At 45.1% G+C, this 23,163-nt stretch overlaps 1 protein-coding gene across 1 annotated transcript in view; it reads left to right on the top strand.

Annotated features, from left to right (window-relative positions):
• LOC129867201 (centrosome-associated protein CEP250-like) overlaps positions 1-23,163 on the top strand; it is a 69,413-nt gene that overhangs the window by 10,439 nt on the left and 35,811 nt on the right. Inside the window, exons 7-12 of the mRNA XM_055940442.1 lie at positions 3,607-4,399; positions 4,519-4,626; positions 4,751-7,939; positions 13,161-13,308; positions 13,541-13,634; positions 14,815-14,974. Of these exons, the coding sequence (XP_055796417.1) occupies positions 3,607-4,399; positions 4,519-4,626; positions 4,751-7,939; positions 13,161-13,308; positions 13,541-13,634; positions 14,815-14,974 (4,492 nt within the window). The remainder of the gene's footprint in view (positions 1-3,606; positions 4,400-4,518; positions 4,627-4,750; positions 7,940-13,160; positions 13,309-13,540; positions 13,635-14,814; positions 14,975-23,163) is intronic.

The following is a 23,163-nucleotide window of genomic DNA, read 5'->3' as shown; positions in this document are numbered from 1 at the left end:
ACACTTTACTTGACACCCAGTGTCATAACACATTATAACACTGTCAAAACCATGTCATAATGTGATAACAGCTGATGAAACCTGTCATAATATGGTCATAACACTGTCATGACCCACATATTTACACATGTTGTGACATATATTGTGTTATTTTATGGGTGATTATGACACCTACATAAGAGTGTCAAAACCCAACATCTATTCCTCCCCAAACATTATTAAATCCTGGTTGTTGTTGTAGTTTTTATTGTTATTTTATTTATTTATGGCCAAGATAAAGCAAAGCAGTTTTACACATACAACAACACATGGAATAAACAAACATACAATCAATAATACAGTAGAAAAATCTATACACAGCATGTGCAAATGAGGTAGGATTAGAGAGGTAAGGCAATAAATAGGCCATGGTGGCAAAGTAATTACAATTAAACACTGGAATGGTAGGACGTGCAGAAGATGAATGTGCAAGTTGAGATACTGGGATGCAAAGGAGCAAGATAAATAAATACAGTATGGGGATGAGGTAGATTGGATGGGCTATTTACAGATGACTATGTACAGGTGCAGTGATCTGTGAGCTGCTCTGACAGCTGGTGCTTAAAGCTAGTGAGGGAGGTAAGAGTCTCCAGCTTCAGAGATTTTTGCAATTCGTTCCAGTCATTGGCAGCAGAGAACTGGAAGGAGAGGCGGCCAAAGGAAGAATTGGCTTTCTGGGTGACCAGTGAGATATACCTGCTGGACCGCGTGCTACAGGTGGGTGCTGCTATGGTGACCAGTGAGCTGAGATAAGGCGGGGAATTACCTAGCAGAGACTGGTAAATGACCTGGAGCCAGTGGGTTTGGCGACGAGTATGAAGCGAGGGCCAGCCAACGAGATCATACAGGTCACAGTTGTGGTTTGTATATGAGGCTTTGGTGACAAAACGGATGGCACTGTGATAGACTGCATCCAATTTGTTGAGTAGAGTGTTGGAGGCTAAGTCGAGGATCGGTAGAATGGTCAGTTTTACGAGGGTATGTTTGGCAGCATGAGTGAAGGATGCTTTGTTGCGAAATAGGAAGCCGATTCTAGATTTAATTTTGGATTGGAGATGTTTAATGTGAGTCTGGAAGGAGAGTTTACAGTCTAACCAGAGACCTAGGTATTTGTAGTTGTCCACATATTCTAAGTCAGAACCGTCCAGAGTAGTGATGCTGGACAGGCGGGTAGGTGCGGGCAGCGATCAATTGAAGAGCATGCATTTAGTTTTACTTGAATTTAAGAGCAGTTGGAACCCACTTAAGGAGAGTTGTATGGCATTGAAGCTCATCTGGAGGTTAGTTAACACAGTGTCCAACGAAGGGCCAGAGGTATACAGAATGGTGTCGTCTGCGTAGAGGTGGATCAAAGAATCACCAGCAGTGAGAGCGACATCATTAATGTATACAGAGACGAGAGTTGGCCCGAGAATTTAACCCTGTGGCACCCCCATAGAGACTGTCCGGACAACGGTCAGGACAGATGGTCCGGAAATCAGGCCCTCCGATTTGACATACTGAACTCTATTGGAGAAGTAGTTGGTGAACCAAGCAAGGCAATCATTTGAGAAACCAAGGCTATCGAGTCTGCCGATGAGGATGTGGTTATTGACAGAGTCGAAAGCCTTGGCCAGGTCGATGATATGGCTGCACAGTAATGTCTCTTATCGATGGCGGTTATGATATCGTTTAGGATCTTGAGCGTGGCTGAGGTGCACCCATGACCAGCTCTGAAACCAGATTGCATAGCGGAGAAGGTACGGTGAGATTCAAAATGGTCGGTAATCTGTTTGTTAACTTGGCTTTCAAAGACCTTAGAAAGGCAGGGAAGAATAGATATAGGTCTGTAGCGGTTTGGGTCTAGAGTGTCTCCCCCTTTGAAGAGGCAGCTTTTCCATCTATGGGAATCTCAGATGATACGAAAGACAGGTTGAACAGGCTAGTAATAGGGGTTGCAATAATTTCGACAGATAATTTTAGAAAGAGAGGGTCCAGATTGTCTTGCCCGGCTGATTTGTAGGGGTCCAGATTTTGCAGCTCTTTCAGAACATCAGCTATCTGGATTTGGGTGAAGGAGAAGTGGGGGAGGTTTGGGCGAGTTGCTGTGGGGAGCGCAGGGCTGTTGACCGGGGTTTGGGGTAGCCAGGTGGAAAGCATGGCCAGCCGTAGAAAAATGCTTATTGAAATTCTCAATTATTGTGGATGTATCGGTAGTGACAGTGTTTCCTAGCCTCAGTGCAGTGGGCAGCTGGGAGGAGATGCTCTTATTCTCCATGGACTTTACAGTGTCCCAGAACCTTTTTGAGTTTGTACTACAGGATGCAAATTTATGTTCGAAAAAGCTAGCCTTAGATTTCCTAACTGCCTGTGTATATTGGTTCCTAACTTCCCTGAAAAGTTGCATATCACGGGGGCTATTCGATGCTAATGCAGAATGCCACAGGATGTTTTTGTGCTGGTCAAGGGCAGACAGGTCTGGAGTGAACCATGGGCTATATCTATTCCCAGTTCTACATTTTTTAAATGGAGCATGCTTATTTAAAATGGTGAGAAAGGCACTTTCAAAGAATAACCAGCCATCTTCTACTGACGGGATGAGGCAAATGTCATTCCAGGATACCCCGGCCAGGTCAATTAGAAAGGCCTGTTCGCAGAAGTAGTGAATTCTTTACAGTCAATTCTTTCATCATATTTTAAATACAATTACACTGTCATGAAGCATTATGACCATCCTGTGTCAATTTACTTGGACTAAGAAAAGACACTTTATGACACTGTCAAGTATAATTATTACCAGTGAAATTACAATGATAATTTAATATGGTCTATTTAAAAAAATATACATACATCATAAATATACTGTTGACATGTAGGCTATGGTGTAATGTAAGGATTTGCCTTGTGTGGTGGTTTTGTGGGTTTTGACACTCTTATGTTGGTGTCATAACCAGCCATAAAATAACGCAATATATGTCACAACAGGTCTAAATATATGTGTCATGACAGTGTTATGACCATGTTATAACAGGTTATGTCAGCTGTTATGACATAGTTATGACTGTGTCATAACATGTTATGACGCTGGGTGTCAAGTAAAGTGTTACCTGTATTTCTGTATCTGTGTACAAACCCCAGACCTGGGTCAAATACATTATGTAAAATATGTAGAGTTTGATGTGCACTTGACTCAGTTTTTGAGTTTGCACTTTTGGACATTCCATTGTTTCCATTGTGCCTAGAAAACGAAATCAACCCAATGTTCAAGTATTTGAAAGTATTTTGGGTGGCAGATAGCTTAGCGGTTAAGAGCATTCGTTTGAATCCCCGAGCCGACTAGGTGAAAAATCTGTCTGTGCCGTTGAGCAAGGCAATTATCCAGACTAATTTACAGGAGAAATTGGAGTTAAGAGCATCTGCTAAATGACTAAAATGTAAATGTAAAGTAGTTCTGGCGTACCCTATGCAGATTGTAACAGTTGACTTGGTCCCTTTGTCGTGGCTATGTGATGAGAAAGCTTGCATAAACTGTTATGTTGTCATTTGACAACAGTTGACCATGCTTTTGCCTTCTCTTCTGTCCTCCAGTTCTCTTCCAGAGCAGAAGGAGCCACCAGCGCTAGCCCCTATGGAGACACGTTCTGCAGAGGAAGATGTGGATCCAGATCAGAGGAAGAACCATAGTGTCCGTGAGCGTCGACGGGAGGGACGCTACAAAACCTTTGACTGGGCTGATTTTAGCCGCCAACAGCACTACCAGGGAGTAGTGAAGGAGGCGGAGCCCAGTAGACAGCCGTGTCCTGTGGTAGGATCGGACACCGCTGACGGCGGCAGCCCATCACCAGTCTCCTCCTCCTCTGCCTCCTCTCTGGTTGCCTCTAACTCCTGCTCCTCCTCGTCCTCTTCTCAGTGCCTCAGGGACACTGTAGCTTCGCTAGAAAGGGGAGCAGGTCCAACCATGCTACCCCAGGCTCCATTCACGGCCACACCCCTAGAGGAAAGAAGTGTTGCTGGGACCAAAACACCCACAACATCCACAACACTAGTTCATGCTCAAAATAAGGTTTTTGAAAAAAGGACAATTTCTGAGATGGACAACAGCTCCACCTCTTCTACACCAGAGCTGCCCGTTGGTTGTGGCGATGATGATGTCACTGGCCACACCCCTAGTGATGTCCCTAGCGTTGCCCTTAGTGATGGCTTTGGCCACACTCCGAGCAACACCCCTTGTGATGGCACTGCCGGTGTACAGGTGAAGGTGGTGATAGAGCAGCAAGTGGCTTCCACACCGCTGAGAGGGGAGAGGTGGGTTCCCATCAATAACTCTGACGAAACCACAGAAGAGACGGAGCAGCAGTTCTATGAACAGCAGACTGAAGAGGTGAGCTAGAGTATGTGTGTGTAACGGTGTGTTAGGAGTATGATTTAAGTTACTGTGGCTTGTTTGTGAGTGTACGTATGTGTGTGTTTGAGGATGCATTTGTGTGTGTGTGCCCCCAGCTGGAGCAGACCCAGAGAGAGTTGTCCAGACTCCAGCAGGTGAACATCAGTCTGCAGCAACAGCTGCAGCAGGAGAGGGAATGCTCCAGGGAGAGCCGCCTAGTACAGGTCAGACTATACCTGTAGATGAATTGGGTCAAATACATAATTCAAATACTTTATAATACTTAAGGTACGCTTAGTTTAGCTTCCCCATAACAATGGAACCAAATCTCCCATCACTCTCTTTTAGAATGGCCTACCCACATCTTTCAACCCGTCCTCCTCCGCACAGGCGTGCGCGTGGCAGCGTCTTCAGAAGCTGAACCAGGACCTGCGGTTCGAGCTGGAGGCCCAGAGGAGGAGCCAGGAGGAGGCGCGTGAGGCTGAACTGCAGCGGAGGGCCGAGTTCATCGCCTTGCAGGCGCGGGCGTTAAGCGCAGGGGAGGCTGCATCCTTGGCACGCTCTGAGCTGCAGCAGGAGCGTCAGAGCGCTCAGAAGCAGCGGGAGGAGGTGGAGCACGACCACCGGCAAGAGTTGGAGTGTTTGCGCCAGCGACTACAAGAGGTGTCAGCCCAGATGAGAACAACAGAGGCGGCACAGGCTGAGAAGGAGGTGCGCCTGCAGAAGCACCTGGGCCTCCTGCAGGAGAGCCAGGACAGGGAACGCAGAAGCCTGGGGGCCAACCTGGCCCAGGCGGAACGCCGGACCCAGGACCTGCAGGAGCAGCTGCAAAAGGCTGAACAGCAAGCGGAGACATTGTGGAAGGGGCAGGGGCAGCCGTGGGCCAGAGAAGGAGAGGTGGAAGAGGCTCAGCAGCAGCTGCAGGAGGAGCTGGCCCGCACGCTGGCGGCTATAGGGAGGCTACAGGGGGAGGGGGAGCAGCTGGAGAGACGCTGCCAAGAGCTGCAGAACCAGCTGGCCGAGGCGGACGGGGAGGTGGTTCAGCTGCAGAGACGCCTACAGACGGAGGAAACTGACTTCTACAACCTGGAGCACTCCTACGAGAGTGTTTCAGAGGAGCTACAGCGGGCCCTGGGACAGGCGCAGGAGAGGGAGGCGGCAGCCAGCGATGCCAGGGAGGACTACAAGAGGCTGCTGGACAGGAAGGAGCGGGAGCTGAGTGAAGCCTTGGTTAAGATGGCCGCCCTTGGGAGCAGCCTGGAAGAGACGGAGCTGAAACTGAGTGAGGTGAAGGAAGCATGCACCTGTTGTTCCTCTCTTCCTCTCTTCAAAGTGACTGACAACAGACTGAATATCAAATCCAGCGGTCTGAATTCACGGGAAACCCAGACCATCCACCACTCCTACAATACAGACAGAGGACAGACAAACTGCAGCAGCGTCCCTGCCATAAGCCACTCCGGACCTGGCTCATGTTCTGTCGACCCGGCCTACCAGTACATCGTTACAGCTGGAGATGATCCAGACAGGTTCATGTCAGTGATCCAGGTACTGGAGACCAAGCTTTATGTGACCGAGGAGAAATTGAGAGACATCACCCAGAGGCTGGAGGAGCCACAAGGTCAGTGGTGCAGCAGTGCAGCCGCCAACCCCCACGTCCTCTCCCAGCTCACCCAGAGCCGGGCCGCTACCCAGCGGCTTAGCCTCTTTCTTCACAACCAGGCCAAGCAGAGCAGGCGCTTCGCCCTGGAAACGGAGGGCCGAACCAGGGTGCTGGGTGGGCAGTGTCAGGCGGCCCTGGCCAGTGTGCAGGCCTGCAGAGAGAGGATCCAAGCCTTGCTGAGGAGGAACCCTGGGGAAGGTAGCAACCCTGACCTAGAAGCCGAGCTCTGTGCCCTGGAGATGCAGCTGGTCACTGCTGCCGCCTGCCTCAGGCAAGGAGGAATAATTGCCGATGAGCAATGGCACGAGTGCCACCGAGCTCAGAGGGAGGAGGAAGACTTGATTGATGACAAGACACTATCAGAGGACAAGGTTGAGCAAATGGGCACAGACACGTATGCCACAATGTCATGCCCAGAAGGAGAGGAAGCTGGAATGGAAACATTGGGTAGAGCTTTAGCCCTGGAAGCGTCTACGCTAGAGAAGATGGCGTCGGCAATGCAGAGCCAAGATACCTTTTTTTGCCAGAATGAAGCCCTCCTTGGTGGAGACAAAGGTGACTCGGCACACATGTATGCCGACGTGCTTTTGAAAAGGATGGCCCTCGGAATGGATTGTGGGGGACCAGTAGGTGGCGACACTGAGTCGGAGGAGAGCGCCATTGGCAGGGTCTGTGCCAGAGCAGAGTTAGCTTACATCTCTCTAACCTTACAGCATCGCAACCAGGGAGAGCCGATACAAGAAGAACTGCACTCTGACAACCCGACCAGGGAGCAGCTGTGGCGGAGCTCTCAGCCAGAGGAACAGTGTGGCGGCGCTGGGGATAACAATCTGAGCTCTGGTCATGCCAGGGGTCTGGCTGATGTCAGTCCTCCAGAGCTGGCTCCTTATGAGGAACAGGTCCAGTTGAAATCCAGAGGCCTCACAGACAACCTGCTGGAGAGGATCCAATCAGTCTGGAGTGGGGACAAGGCAGAGAAACAACACGACTGGACCGAAAGTCTTGCAGTCCAGCTGAGGAAAAGGGCCAAGGTCTTGCACCAACTCTGTCAGGAGATCCCCAGCAGCAATGGCTCAAAGGGGGAGAGTAGTGCAGCGAAAGGTAGACGCTGGTTGGATGACCCGGACTCTGTTGGAACCCTGGACTTGACCCTGTACTGGCCGGAGGTGCTGGTCCAGTCCCAGGTGACCTACGTGGCATGCCGCCTGCAGCTGGATCACGAACAGGAACTGCAGCAGTGCAAGGGGGCATTCGACAGCCTAGTGGCGCTGTGTCAGGAGCAAGAGGCCATGCTCAGCAAGGACCGGCGCACTTTTAGCCACGCCCTGTTGCGACTGCAGGAGGACAGCCAGGCCCTCAAGGAGAAGCTGGAGCAGGTGGAGCAAGGGAGGGCTGCAGCAGAGAGCGAGACCCGGCGTAAGGTTGGTGTACTCCTAGCTGATATCGAGAGCATCGAGGATCGCCACGAGGAGCAGGTGCAGAAGCTGGAGGAGGAGTTCCAAGGGAAGATGCAGGAGCTCCAGAAGATCCACGAGGAGGAAATGATACGTCTGCACAGCCACCATGCTCAGTCTGCCTGTGTTGCAACAGATGCACAACACGAGTCCCGCTCATCACAGACCACCCCTAACACTCCTCCCGAAAAAGCCACCTTCTACCCAGACTTCACCTTGGATTCCACCCTGCCGGCAGAGAAATGTAATCTTGATGAAGCCTGCAAAATAGACATGGTGTCTATGGAAACAATGAAGAAGCGAATCCATGTGCTTGAGACGCAGGTAAACACCATGAAAGATGAGGCGGGGAGACGGAATCTGGAAGGGGATGAAGTTGCCATGAAGGAAGCTTATCAGAGAGACCTTGAAAACATCAAGGTACAACACAGCCCCACTCAAAAACCCAATACGTTTACACAAACACATTGACTTATGTACAGTGCCTTTGGAAAGTATTCAGACCCATGACTTTTTCCACATTGTGTTACATTACAGGATTATTCTAAAATGTATTAAATTGTTTTTCCCGCTCATCAATCTACACACAATACCCCATAACAACAAATCAAAATCTGTTTTTTAGAATTTTTGCTAATTGATTTAAAATTTTAACTGAAATATGACATTTACATAAGTATTCAGACCCTTTACTGAGTGCTTTGTTAAAGTACTTTGGCAGTGATTTCAGCATCGAGTCTTCTTGGGTATGACGCTACAAGCTTGGCACACCTGTATTTGGGGAGTTTCTTCCATTTTTCTTTGCAGATCCTCTCAAAATCTGTCAGGTTGGATGGGTAGCGTTACTGCACAGCTATTTTCATGTCTCTCCAGAGATGTTCAATCGGGTTCAAGTCCGGGCTCTTGTTGGGCCACTCAAGGACATTCAGAGATGTCATGTTCCTGACCTGTTGTCTGTTATTTTTGTATGTGTTTAGTTGGTCAGGGCGTGAGTTGGGGTGGGCATTCTATGTTTTGTGTTTCTATGTTTAGGCCATTGGTAATTAGCCTTATATGGTTCTCAATCAGAGACAGGTGTTTGTCGTTTCCTCTGATTGGGAACCATATAAAGGTAGGGTGTTCACACTGTTTGTTTGTGGGTGGTTGTCTTCCGTGTCTGTATTGTATGTTCGTACCACACGGGACTGTAGCGTTTTGTTTGTAGTCTATTCCTGTTCGTGAGTTCTTCGTGTTATACGTAAGTTCTCTATTTCAGGTCTGTCTTCGTTCGTTTTGTTATTTTGTAATTATTCCAAGTGTTGTTTCGTGTTCGTCTTCGTGGTTGAATAAATTCATTATGTTCTCAAAACCCGCTGCATTTTGGTCTGATCCCTACTCCTCCTCTTCGGACGAAGAGGAGGAGAACAAGCGTTACAAGAGACTTGTTCCGAAGCCACTTCTGCATTGTCTTTGCTGTGTGCTTAGGGTAGTTGTCCTGTTGGAAGGTGAACGTCAACCCCAGTCTGAGGTCCTGAGCACTATGGAGCAGGTTTTCATCAAGGATCTCTGTACTTTGCTCTGTTCAACTGTCCCTCAATCCTGACTAGTGTCCCAGTCCCTGCTGCTGAAAAACATCCCCACAGCATGATGCTGCCACCACAATGCTTCACCGTAGGGATGGTGCCAGCTTTCTTCCAGACGTGACACTTGGCATTCAGGCCAAAGGCTTCAATCTTGGTTTCATCAGACCAGAGAATCTTGTTTCTCATGGTCTGAGAGCCTTGATGTACCTTTGTCTTTTACTGAGAAGTGGCTTCCGTCTGGCCACTCTACCATAATGGCCTGATTGGTGGTATACTGCAGAGATGGTTGTCCTTCTGGAAGGTTCTCCCATCTCCACAGAGGAACTCTGACAGAGCTCCAGAGTGACAACCGGGTTCTTGGTCACCTCCTTGACCAAGGCCCTTCTCCCCCGATTGCTCAGCTCTAGAAAGAGTCTTGGTGGTTCCAACCCTCTTCTATTTAAGAATGATGGAGGCCACTGTGTTCTTGGGGACCTTCAATGCTGCAGACATTTTTTGATACCCTTCCCCAGATATGTCCTTCAACACAATCCTGTCTCAGAGCTCTATGGACAATTCCTTTGACCGCATGGCTTGGTTATTGCTCTGACATGCACTGTCAACTGTGGGACCTTATATAGACAGGTATGTGCCTTTCCAAATCATGTCCAATCAATTGAATTTACCACAGGTGGACTCTAATCAAGTTGTAGAAACATCTCAAGGATGATCTATAAAAACAGGATGCACCTGAGCTCAATTTCGATTCTCATAGCAAAGGGTCTGAAAACTTATGCAATCAAGGTATTTCGTTTTTTTATTTGTAATAAATTAGCAATAATTTCTACAAACCTGTTTTCCCTTTGTCATTTTGGGGTATTGTGTGTAGATGGCGGAGAAATGTTTTATACTTAATCACTTTTAGAATAAGGCTGTAATGTAACACAATCTGGAAAAAGTCAAGGGGTCTGAATACTTTCTGAAGGCACTGTAAATGCTAATGCTTTGATACACATCAGTACCAACATCATACCAAATACTCCATAAAAGTAGGCGTTAATATGGCTAGGGGTTCCGCTAGCGGAAGAGTGAGTGCGAAATTCATTTTTTTGTGCAATACACCAAATTAACTTCTTGAGGGCAGGGGGCAGCATTTTCACTTTCGGAAAAATAGCATGCCAAAATTCAACTGCTTACTACTCATCCCCAGAATATAAGATATGCATATTATTAGTATATTTGGATAGAAAACACTCTGAAGTTTCTAAAACTGTTTGAATAATGTCTGTGAGAATAACAGAACTTATGTAGCAGGCAAAACCCTGAGGACAAACCATTCAGAATTTGTATTTTTTTGATGTCACTGTCTTTTCATTTAGTTTTCTTAGAGACACCAGATTTCTAATGGACTTGCTTGCAGTTCCTACCGCTTCCACTGGATGTCACTGTCACGATCGTCTTCTTGAGAGAGAGAGGACCAAGGCGCAGCGCGTGAAAAATACATCTTCTTTAATGAAGGAAAAAACAAACACTTACAAAATGAACAAAACAAACGATCGTGAAGCTAAACAGAACTAAGTGCACACATGCAACATAGAACATAGACATAGACAATTACCCACAAACACCTAAAGCCTATGGCTGCCTTAAATATGGCTCCCAATCAGAGACAACAATAAACAGCTGTCTCTGATTGAGAACCAAATCAGGCAACCATAGACTTTCCTAAACACCTACACTGAACACAACCCCATACATACTAAAAACCCTTAAACAATACACACACCCTAAACTAGACAAAACACACAAAGACAACCCACCCCAACTCAATAAATAAAAGAAAAAAGGAAAAATAGGTCAGGAATGTGACAGTCACCAGTCCTTGGAAATCGGTTGAGGTTATTCCTTTGTGTAGTGAAGAAAGAAGTAGGGCTATCGTAAATGAGGGTCACATGAAGTACATTTTTTGAGATAGTCACGTTACGAAAAAAGTTGCCTCAGTTTGTTTTCTTTTTGTATTGAACACAGATCATCCCGTCTTCAAATTGATCGATTATTAACATTTAAAAATACATAACGTTGTATTACAAAAGTAGTTTGAAATGTTTTGGTAAGGTTTACATGTAACTTTTGATATATTTTGTAGTGACTTGGCGAAAGTTGGAAGCTGTGTTTTTCTGGATGAAACGGTCCAAATAAATTGACATTTTGGATATATATCGACGGAATTAATCGAACAAAAGGACCATTTGTGATGTTTATGGGACATATTGGAGTGCCAATGTAACAGTATAACTTTAAACCGTCCCCTCGCCCCGACACGGGCGCGAACCAGGGACCCTCTGCACACATCAACAACGGTCGCCCACGAAGCACAGTCGTTACCCATCGCTCCACAAAAGCCGCGGCCCTTGCAAAGCAAGGGGCAACCCTACTTAAAGTCTCAGAGCAAGTGACCTAACTGATTGAAATGCTACTAGCGCGTACCCGCTAACTAGCTAGCCATTTCACATCCGTTACACTCACCTCCCTTTCAACCTCCTCCTTTTCCGCAGCAACCAGTGATCCGGGTCAACAGCATCAATGTAACAGTATAACTTTAAACCGTCCCCTCGCCCCGACACGGGCGCGAACCAGGGACCCTCTGCACACATCAACAACGGTCGCCCACGAAGCACAGTCGTTACCCATCGCTCCACAAAAGCCGCGGCCCTTGCAAAGCAAGGGGCAACCCTACTTAAAGTCTCAGAGCAAGTGACCTAACTGATTGAAATGCTACTAGCGCGTACCCGCTAACTAGCTAGCCATTTCACATCCGTTACACCAACAAAAGAATTTCGTCAAAGGTAAGGCATGATTTATATTTTATTTCTGCGTTTTGTGTCGTGCTTGCAGTGTTGAATTATGCTACTCTCTTTGTTTACTGTTGTGCTATCATCAGATAATAGCATTTTGTGCTTTCGCCGAAAAGCCTTTTTGAAATCTGACATGTTAGCTGGAATCACAATGAGTGTAGCTTTAATTTGGTATCTTACATGTGTGAATTAATGAAAGTTTGATTTTTATATCATGTTATTTGAATATGACACGCTGTATTTCCCCTGGCTATTGGCCGGTGGGACGTTTGCATCCCACCTGCCCCAGAGAAGTTAAAGCTTAACTTCTTGTTATTCTAGCCACCGTGTTAGATTTCAAAAAGGCTTTACGTCGAAAGCAAACCATGCTATTATCAGAGGACAGCACCCCATCAAACAAACACATGACAATCATAATTCAACCCGCCAGGCGCGACACAAAACTCAGAAATAACGATATAATTCATGCCTTACCTTTGAAGATCTTCTTCTGTTGGCACTCCAATATGTCCCATAAACATCATAAATGGTATTTTTGTTTGATAAATTCCGTCGTTATATCTCCAAAATGTCCATTTATTTGGCGCGTTTGACTCAGAAAAAAGCCGGTTCCAACTCGCGCAACATGACTACAAAATATCTAATAAGTTACCTGTAATCTTGATCCAAACATTTCAAACAACATTCCTAATACAACTTTAGGTATTTTTTAACACAAATAATCGATCAAATTTATGACGGGATAAACTGTGTTCAATACAGAACGAAAACAATGTGGAGCAAGCGTTCAGGTCGCACGCCCCAACCACAACAGTACACTAAACTCGACCCTCGTTCTGAACAGCCATACATTACTCAAAGGAAAAACATCAACCAATTTCTAAAGACTGTTGACATCCAGTGGAAGTGATAGGAACTGCAAGCAAGTGCCTTAGAAATCTAGATCCACATAGAAAACCCATTTAAAACACTGTCACCTCAAAAACAAAAATCGTGGATGGTTTGCCCTCGGGGTTTCGCCTGCCAAATAAGTTGTGTTATACTCAGACATAATTTTAACAGTTTTAGAAACTTTAGAGTGTTGTCTATCCAAATATACCAATTATATGCATATCCTAGCTTCTGGGCCTGAGTAGCAGGCAGTTTACTTTGGGCACACTTTTCATCCGGACGTGAAAATACTGCCCCCTATCCCAAACAGGGTAAAAAGTATACACATATAAGTGTGAAATTCATACCCTGCAGGTTTCCTGTGAGCGTGGCTTCACTGCCATGGAGGAGGTGCACCAGAAGCTGGTGGGGGATCTGCAACGGCAGCACCAGAGGGAGGTGGCCTCCCTCCTGCAGGAGAGAGACTGCCTACTGGAGGAGGAGACAGCTGCCACTGTCGCAGGTAAAACATCTGGCCCATGTTCTGTAGCCAATCATGGTCAAAAGTTGCTGACTCAAATGAATAGAGCCAACATGATTCCTTAGAGTGGCATGTTTGTTCCACTTAGCATATTTCCATCTGAATGTTTCACAACGTTGTGTCCTGCTGAACATGCCCCTAGAAGTGGGATGGGGGGGAGGGGGGCATGTGGCAACATGTCTGTTCACTTCCTGTGTTTGTGGCCTGTGTGTAGCGATTGAGGCAATCAGGAATGCTCATCGGGAGGAGCTGGAGTGGGGTCAGAGTGGAGGGAGCTCTGACATCACGGACCTTCGCTCCCAGCATGAGTGAGTGACTATGTGAAAAAGAAATCTGGCTTGCCTACTACTTACTTAAACTGCATACTAGAACGTACTGTTTACTAAAAACAAATGCAGTAAGCAACAAATATCATCATACTAGGCTCATCCTACTGAGAATCCATCATCTAATGCACAATTGCGTTGATTCCCACCATTCATTAATTTTGGTACAGCGTGTCTCCTCAGCTGATTATCAGCTGTTGTCAAACACACGTTTCTAAAGACGATTCTCTTCCTTAATAGTGTACAGTGAAATCTACTAGATGAGAAGCTGAAATGAGTATGACATCCTGGCATTTAAAGCACTACATTTTCCAAATTTAATATACTATAAAACGTTCTTTTTTTGCATACCCAAAATGCCTACTATTTAGAACGCAATAATGGTTATTCGGACACTGCCACAGTGTATATGAGTGTGTGCAAAGCTGTCATCAAGGCAAAGGGTGAATAATTTGAAGAATCACAAATATAAATGTCACGCCCTGACCATAGAGAGCCTTGTTATTCTCTCTTTTGGTTAGGTTGAGGTGTGACTAGGGGGGTGTTCCTATCTAGGTTAATATTTTCTATGTTGGCCTGGTATGGTTGCCTAAATATGATCCCCAATCAGAGACAACGATAAACAGCTGCCTCTGATTGGGGATCATATTTAGGCAGCCATTTCCCCACTGGTTTTTGTGGGATCTTGTTTTTGTGTTGATTCCTGTGAGCTCTACAGAACGTCCCGTTTCGTGGCTCTTTATTGTTTTTGCGAGTTTCATTTAATAAACATGTGGAACTCTACGTACGCTGCGCCTTGGTCTGTTAATTCATTAGACGATCGTGACAATAAATTATATTTAGATTTGTTTAATATTTTTTTGGTTACTACATGATTCCATATGTGTTATTTAATAGTTTTGATGTCTTCACAATTATTCTACAATGTAGAAAATAGTAAAAAAAAGAAAAACCCTGGAATGAGTAGATGTGTCCAAACGTTTGACTGAGACTGTATATCTCTTTCTTATCTGGGTGTTTTTTGTATTCACGCACCTGGCTTTTTTAAAGTTTGTGTGTGCATGCATGCACTGTGTGTGTGTGAGTGTTACATGTATGTTTCAATGCAAAGTACATGCACCTTTGTATAACTGCCGACCTTCCCCTTTGCCCCATCGTCCAGAGTTGAGCGCCGGTCTCTGCACAGGGAGCTGGAGGTGTTGTCGGGCCAGTACTCCCAGAAGTGCCTGGAGTGCGCCCAGCAGAATCAGGCCCTGGAGGCCGAGAGACAGGCCCTGCTACAGTGCCAGAGGGAGAACCAGGTGCTCAGCATCCACAAGCAGGCAAGACACTACCAGACACCCATACAGTACACTGCATGTACTCACCCAGTGGGCCAGTTTAGATCAACGACCACCAGACCTGGGTTGCGTTTATTCGGCAGACCTGGTTTGAGTTCGAAAAAATCTGCCGTGAAGTGAGCTGGCAACAGGAGGCCCATTGGCCCCAGGGTTCCGGTCTCGAAGCACGCTTTCGACTGTACCTACAGGTCAGCTTTGGTGTTGCAGTTTAACTGAAGTCTGGCCCAAAAAGACAATTCTAATAGGGAAGTAAAATACAACAATTCCTAATCATCATCTTTGTGAACAGCTACAATTATTTGAGTAATTCAATGGACGTAGTAATTCAACTTGATAATTCGATTTTCATGCTTGTTTTACTGAGGACAGAGGGCGCTGTTTTCACTTTGGGGGAAAATCGTGCCTAATTTAAACGGCCTCGTACTCAATTCTTGCTCGTACAATATGCATATTATTATTACTATTGGATAGGAAACACTCTCTAGTTTCTAAAACCGTTTGAATTATATCTGTGAGTAAAACAGAACCCTTTTTGCAGCAAACTTCCTGACCAGGAAGTGGAAAATCTGAAATCGATGCTCTGTTCTAGGGCCTGCCTATAAATGTCCTTGATATTTATTAGTATACATGCACTTCATACGTCTTCCACTAGATGTCGACAGGCAGTGAGAGAAGAAATGGAGTGTTTAACTTGATCTGGGGTCGAATTAAAGCTCTCGGCATGACGTGTCACCAGTTTCCTGTTTTCTGGAGCGCGCGAGAAGGTACCTGGTATTGCCTTCTGAAAAGCTGTCGTTATAGACGACTAATAATTCCGGCTTTGATTTTATTTGATAAATGTGACAATATCATCGTAAAGTATGTTTTTTCAATTTAGTTTTATTAGATTATTGAAATTTATTCGGGACGTTAGGCGAGTTGCGTTGTGTGCCTTTGTTCAGGAAGGAGAGGTTCGCGCTACTTTGCTAGCTTTCCGTGCTAATTGACTGGAGAAGAGGACATTCTAAAACCAAACAACGATTGTTCTGGACAAAGGACCCCTTGTACAACATTCTGATGGAAGATCATCAAAAGTAGGACCCATTTTATGATGCTATTTCATATATCTGTCGAACATGTGAAATAGTAGTTTGCGCCCAGATTTTGGGCACTCTCTCGCTATAACTAAGCTGGATGTCGTAATGAAGTTATTTTTAGAATTCTAACACGGCGATTGCATTAACCTGTCTAGGATCAGCGTGGCGCTAGCGGCACACCCCCCCCCCCCCCACTGAAAAACCAGTGCCGCGAAATTCACAAAAAAATTTTTTTTTAAATATTTAACTTTCACACATTAAAGTCCAATACAGCTAATGAAAGACACAGATCTTGTGAATCCAGTCAACATTTCCGATTTTTAAAATGTTTTACAGGGAAGACACAATATGTAAAGATGTACATCTATTACCTAAAAACACATTAGCATAATCCACCATCTTTTATTTGTCCACCAACACCAGTAGCCATCACCAATTCAGCTAAACTAAGATATTTATAGCCCCTAACCAACAAAAAAACTCATTAGATGACAGTCTGATAACATATTTATGGTATGGGATAGGTTTTGTTAGAAAAAAGTGCATATTTCAGGTAGATGGCATAGTTTACAATTGCACCCACCATCACAAATGGACTAGAATAATTACAATGAGCAACGTGTTTACCTAACTACTAATCATCAAACATTTCGTAAAAATACACAGCATACACGAATCGAAAGACACAGATCCTGTGAATACAGACAATATTTCAGATTTTCTAAGTGTCTTACAGCGAAAACACAATAAATCGTTATATTAGCTTAGCACATAGCAATTAGCAGCCCAGCATTGATTCTAGCCAAAGTGAGCGATAAAAGTCAACATCGCCAAAATATATTAATTTTTTCACTAACCTTCTCAGAATTCTTCCGATGACACTCCTGTAACATCACATTACAACATGCATATACAGTTTGATCGAAAATGTTTATATTTAGCCACCAAAATCATGGTTAGACAATGTGAAATGTAGACAAGCTGGTAAAGAAAAAGTCCTTGCGCCACTTAGACAGTGATCTACTCTTATACATAAATACTCATAAACGTGACTAAAAAATATAGGGTGGACAGGGATTGATAGACAATTTAATTCTTAATACAATTGCGTTATTACATTTTTTAATTTATCCTTACTTTTCAATACAGTTTGCGCCAAGCGAAGCTACGTCAAAAAACATGGCGTCCTAAGCCACTAAAATGTTTCGACAGAAACACGATTTATCATAATAAAAATGTCCTACCTTGAGCTGTTCTTCCATCAGTATCTTGGGCAAAGGATCCTTTCTTGGGAGAAATCGTCTTTTGGTGGAAAGCTGTCCTCTTGCCATGTGGAAATGTCAACTGCGTTCGGGATGAACTGAAAAGCGTGCCCAACTTTTCACATCGTTGCAAAAATAAATGTCCCAAAATCGCACTAAACGGATATAAATTGCTATAAAACGCTTTAAATTAACTACCTTATGATGTTTTTAACTCCTATAACGAGTGAAAAGATGACCGGAGAAATATAACAGGCTAAACTAACGCTTGGAACAGGTGCGCGCCGGTGTCCTCTAGGCTCATGACGCAGCTCCCAAAGAATGACTAGCTTCAGGGTTTTTTCATTTGTAGGGCCTGTGAACGCGCAATCGACCCCGTTGGAATCGTCATCACGTAAAGGCATCCAGGGGAAGACGTAAGAAGTGTCCGTATAGTCATAGCAACGACAGTGCCCTTTTAACTGACTTCAGAAGAGTGGCCAACATTTCTCAAATCTGACTCCATGTCAGGGAAATTGCTGTAGAATGGGCTCTGTTCCACTTAGAGACAAAATTTCAACTCCTATAGAAACTATAGACTGTTTTCTATCCAATAATAATAATAATATGCATATTGTACGATCAAGGATTTTGTGGGAAGCCGTTTAAAAAATTAGCCAAATTAGCATAAATAGTCTAAACAGCGCCCCCATCCCCAACAGGTTAAGAACTAGTGTATCTATCATTTCCTATACAACATGTATTTTCTAGTAACGTTTATGAATAGTTATTTGGTCAGAATAGTTGTGTCATAAAAATATCCGCACATTCTGGGAAAAATATGCTACGTTAGCACAATGTATAACCACTGATTTCAGCTCTAAATATGCACATTTTCGAACAAAACATAAGTGTATGTATAACCTGATGTTATAGGACTGTCATCTGATGAAGGTTTATGAAGGTTAGTGAAAATTTATATCTTTTGCTGGTTTATTCGCTATCGCTAACGTGCCTATTGCTATCGCTAACGTGCCTTGATGAATGAATGCGGTAGTGTGGTAGGCTATTGTAGTAAGCTAATATAATGCTATATTGTGTTTTCGCTGTAAAACACTTAAAAAATCGGAAATATTGGCTGGATTCACAAGATGTTTGTCTTTAATTTGCTGTACACCATCGATTTTTCTGAAATGTTTTATGATGAGTATTTAGGTATTTGACGTTGGTGTCTGTAATTACTCTGGCTGCTTCGGTGCTATTTCTGACGGTAGCTGTGATGGTAGCTGCAATGTAAAACTGATTTATACCTCAAATATGCACATTTTTCGAACAAAACATAGATTTATTGTATAACATGTTATAAGACTGTCATCTGATGAAGTTGTTTCTTGGTTAGTTTGGTTGGTTCTTGGTTAGTTAGGTTGGCTTTGTGCATGCTACCTGTGCTGCGAAAAATGTCTGTCCTTTTTTGTATTTGGTGGTGAGCTAACATAAATATACGTGGTGTTTTCGCTGTAAAACATTTAAAAAATCGGACATGTTGACTGGATTCACAAGATGTGTATCTTTCATTTGCTGTATTGGACTTGTTAATGTGTGAAAGTTAAATATTTCTCAAAAATATTTTTTGAATTTCGCGCTCTGCCTTTTCAGTGGAATGTGGGAACATTCCACGTTCCACTAGCGGAACCCCGGTGCCAGACAGGTTAAAAGTGGAACATCCTGAAGTTGATGGGTTTATTGTTCCTCTCACCACCCTCTGGAAGTCACTCTTTGAGTTTGGTCAGCAACACGTGACAACGGAAGACCCTCTGAGTGAGTTGGTAGGGGCGATTGAGTGGTTTCGGGTTTTACTGATTCCCACTGGCCTCAAAGAGAAAAATAACTATCTGCCCTACCTTCCAGCTAGCCAACTAGCAAAGGACACAGTTAGCTAGCCATATATAGCTAGCTAATGGCTTCACCGAGAAGAAGAAAGACTACAACCTTCAAATCAATGGTCGATGTGTGTCGCACTTGCGGTGGAAACTATCCTAATAAGACTTACAAACACAATCTCTTTATTGCCAAAAAGTCAGACCGATACAACAGAGAGGCAAGTGGGGGAAGGTGCTGTGGGAGATGATTCATTGGTAGATTAAAGGGGAACAGCACATTTCTGAGATTTGTCAAAGTACCTAAACCTCTGACTCAGTGCTGGACTGGCTGTCACAGTGCACAGCTCTCTCGCTCTATTAGAGCTAAGTAGAGCTACATCCCAGCTGCGCCCCTCCGCCTCACTGCAGCACTACTATGCTCTAGATATAACTCTGTGGAATAACACAGATCTATGAAAAAATATACATACTATCACAGTGAACATGTTTTTTTTTCGGGTAACGCCAATCGATTGTGAGATATGGCATATACAGTGACTTCGGAAACTATTCAGACCCCTTGACTTATTCAACGTTTTGTTACAGCTTTATTCTTTTTTTTAAACTCAGCAATCTACACACAATACCCCATAATAACAAACCGAAAACAGGTTTTCAAATTTTTTGCAAATATATTAGAAATAAAAAACAGAAATACCTTATTTACATACATTTTCAGACCCTTTGCTATGAAACTCGAAATTGTGCTCAGGTGCATCCTGTTTTCGTTGATCATCCTTGAGCTGTTTCTACAACTAGATTGGAGTCCACCTGTTGTAAATTCAAGTGATTGGACATTATTTGGAAAGGCAATATGACCTGTCTATAGCTCTGGACTGGGTACTGTCGCCGGAAGCTCTGGACTGTGGAAGTGCACTGGAGGCCTGATGCGTGGTGCCGGAACTGGTAGTACCAGGCTGAGGACACGCACCTCAGGACGAGTGCGGGGAAGAGGCACAGGCCGTACTGGACTGTGGAAGCGCACTGGAGGCCTGATGCGTGGTGCCGGAACTGGTGGTACCGGGCTGATGACACGCATCTCAGGGCGAGTGCGGAGAGGAGGCACAGGACGCACTGGGCTGTGCAGACGCACCATAGACACAGTACGCAGAGCCGGCGCAGGATATCCTGGTCCAAGGAGGTATACTGGAGACCAGGAGCGCTGAGCCGGCACCATCCGTCCTGGCTGGATGCCCATTCTAGCCCGGCAAATGCGAGGAGAATTGAGCGCACCGGGCTATGAATGCGAACTGGAGACACCGTGCGCATCTCTGCATAACACAGTGCCTGACCAGTTACATGCTCCCCACGGTAAGCATAAGGAGTTGGCTCAGGTCTCCAACCTTTCTCAACCAATCTTCTCGTGTGCCCAAAAATGTTTCTTGGGGCTGCCTCTCGCTAACCGTGTCCCCTCGTATCGTCGCCGTTCCTCCTGCGCCATCTCCACCTGCTTCCATGGCAAGGTCTTGTCCCCTGCCATTACCTCCTCCCAGGTCCAGGATGTCCTCCACTCATCTTTCTCCCGAGCCCAGGATGTCCGCTCCTCATTAACACGCTGCTTGGTCCTTTTGTGGTGGGTGCTTCTGTCACGTTCGTCGTATGAATCGGACCAAGGCGCAGCGTGGTATGCGTACATTCTTTAATATAATTAGAATGAACACTGAACAAACTAACCAAAATAACAAAACGACACATGAAGCTATACAAAACAAGTGCTGACACATAGACAAGAACCCACGAACACAAAAGGGAAAATGGCTACCTAAATATTATCCCCAATCAGAGACAACGATAAACAGCTGCCTCTGATTGGGAACCATATCAGGCCACCATAGACATACAAATACCTAGACCTACAAAACCCCTAGACATACAAAAACTAGCATACCCACCCTCGTCACACCCTGACCTAACCAAAATATAAAGAACACAGAGATATCTAAGGTCAGAGCGTGACAACAATGCAGTTTAAAAAATAAGATTAGGAATTAAAAGTAACAAATCATTAAAGAGCTGCAGTAAAATAACAATTGCGAGGCTATATACAGAGGGTACCGGTACAGAGTCAATGTGTGGAAGCACCAGTTAGTCGAGGTAATTGAGGTAATATTTACATGTAGGTAGAGTTATTAAAGTGGCTATGCATAGATATTAACAGAGAGTACTGTAGCAGCAGTGTAAAAGAGGGGGGACAATGCAAATAGTCTGGGTAGCCATTTGATTAGATGTTCAGGAGTCGTATGGCTTGGGGTAGAATCTTTTTAGGAGCCTCTTGGTCCTAGACTTGGCGCTCCAGTACCACTTGTCATGCGGTAGCAGAGAGAACAGTCTATGACTAGGGTGGCTGGAGCCTTTGACAATTTTTAGGGCCTTCCTCTGACACCGCCTGGTATAGAGGTCTTGGATGGCAGGAAGCTTGGCCCCACTGATGTACTGGGCCGTACACACTACCCTCTGTAGTGTCTTATGGTCGGAGGCCGAGCAGTAGCCATACCAGACAGTGATGCAACAAGTCAGGATGCTGTCGATGGTGCAGCTGTAGAACCTTTTGAGGATCTGTTGACCCATGCCAAATATTTTCATTCTCTTGAGGGGGAATAGGTTCTGTCGTGCCCTCTTCACGACTGTCTTGGTGTGCTTGGACCATGTTAGTTTGTCGGACACCAAGGAACTTGAAGCTCTCAACGTGCTCCTCTACAGCCCCATCGATGAGAATGGGGGTGTGCTCGGTCCTCCTTTTCCTGTAGTCCACAATCATCTCCTTTGTCTTGATCATGTTGAGGGAGAGGTTGTTGTCCTGGCACCACACGGCCAGGTTTCAGCCTACAGGGAGAAGGTCAGTCTTGTTGTTGATCAGGCTTACCACTGTTGTGTCATCGGCAAACTTAATGATGGTGTTGGAGTCATGCCTGGCCGTAAAGTCATGAGTGAACAGGGAGTACAGGAGGGGACAGAGCACGCACCCCTGAGGGGCCCCCGTGTTGAGGATCAATGTTGCGGATGTGTTGTTACCTACCCTTACCACCTGGGGGGCGGCCTGTCAGGAAATCCAGGATCCAGTTAGAGAGGGAGGTGTTTAGTCCCAGCGTCCTTAGCTTAGTGATGAGCTTTGAGAGCACTATGGTGTTGAACGCTGAGCTGTCAATGAATAGCATTCTCACATAGGTGTTCCTTTTGTCCAGGTGGGAAAGGGCAGTGTGGAGTGCGATTGAGATTGCATCATCTGTGGATCTGTTGGGGCTGTATGCGAATTGGAGTGGGTCTAGGGTAACCGGGAGGATGCTGTTGATGTGAGCCATGACCAGCATTTCAAAGCACTTCATGGCTACCGACGTGAGTGCCATGTGGCTGTAATCATTTAGGCAGGTTACCTTCGCTTCCTTGGGCACAGGGTCTATGGTGGTCTGCATGAAACAAGTAGATATTACAGACTCAGTCAGGTAGAGGTTAAAAATGTCAGTGAAGACACTTGACTGTTGGTCAGAGCATGCTTTGAGTACACAACCTGGTAATCCATATTTTATGAAGTGCACCAGTCCCTCCTGCAGCAAAGCACCCCCACAATATGATGCTGTCACCCCCGTGTTTCAGTGTTTCTTTAGACCAGAGGACATTTCTCCAAAAAGTACGATCTTTGTCTCCATGTGCAGTTGCAAACCAGTCTGGCTTTTTTATGGCGGTTTTGGAGCAGGGACTTCTTCCTTGTTGATAGGCCATTCAGGTTATGTCGATATAGGACTCGTTTGACTGTGGATATAGATACTTTTGTACCTGTTTCTTCCAGCATCTTCACAAGGTCCTTTGCTGTTGTTTTGGAATTGATTTGCACTTTTCGCACAAAAGTACGTTCATCTCTAGGAGACAGAACTCGTCTCCTTCCTGAGCGGTATGACGGCTGCGTGGTCCCATGGTGTTTATACTTGCGTACTATTGTT

This window comes from Salvelinus fontinalis, chromosome 2 (assembly GCF_029448725.1).
Source record: "Salvelinus fontinalis isolate EN_2023a chromosome 2, ASM2944872v1, whole genome shotgun sequence".
Lineage (NCBI taxonomy): Eukaryota > Metazoa > Chordata > Actinopteri > Salmoniformes > Salmonidae > Salvelinus > Salvelinus fontinalis.
Note: the sequence above shows the minus strand (reverse complement) of the source record. Positions and strands in the feature narration are given on the sequence as shown.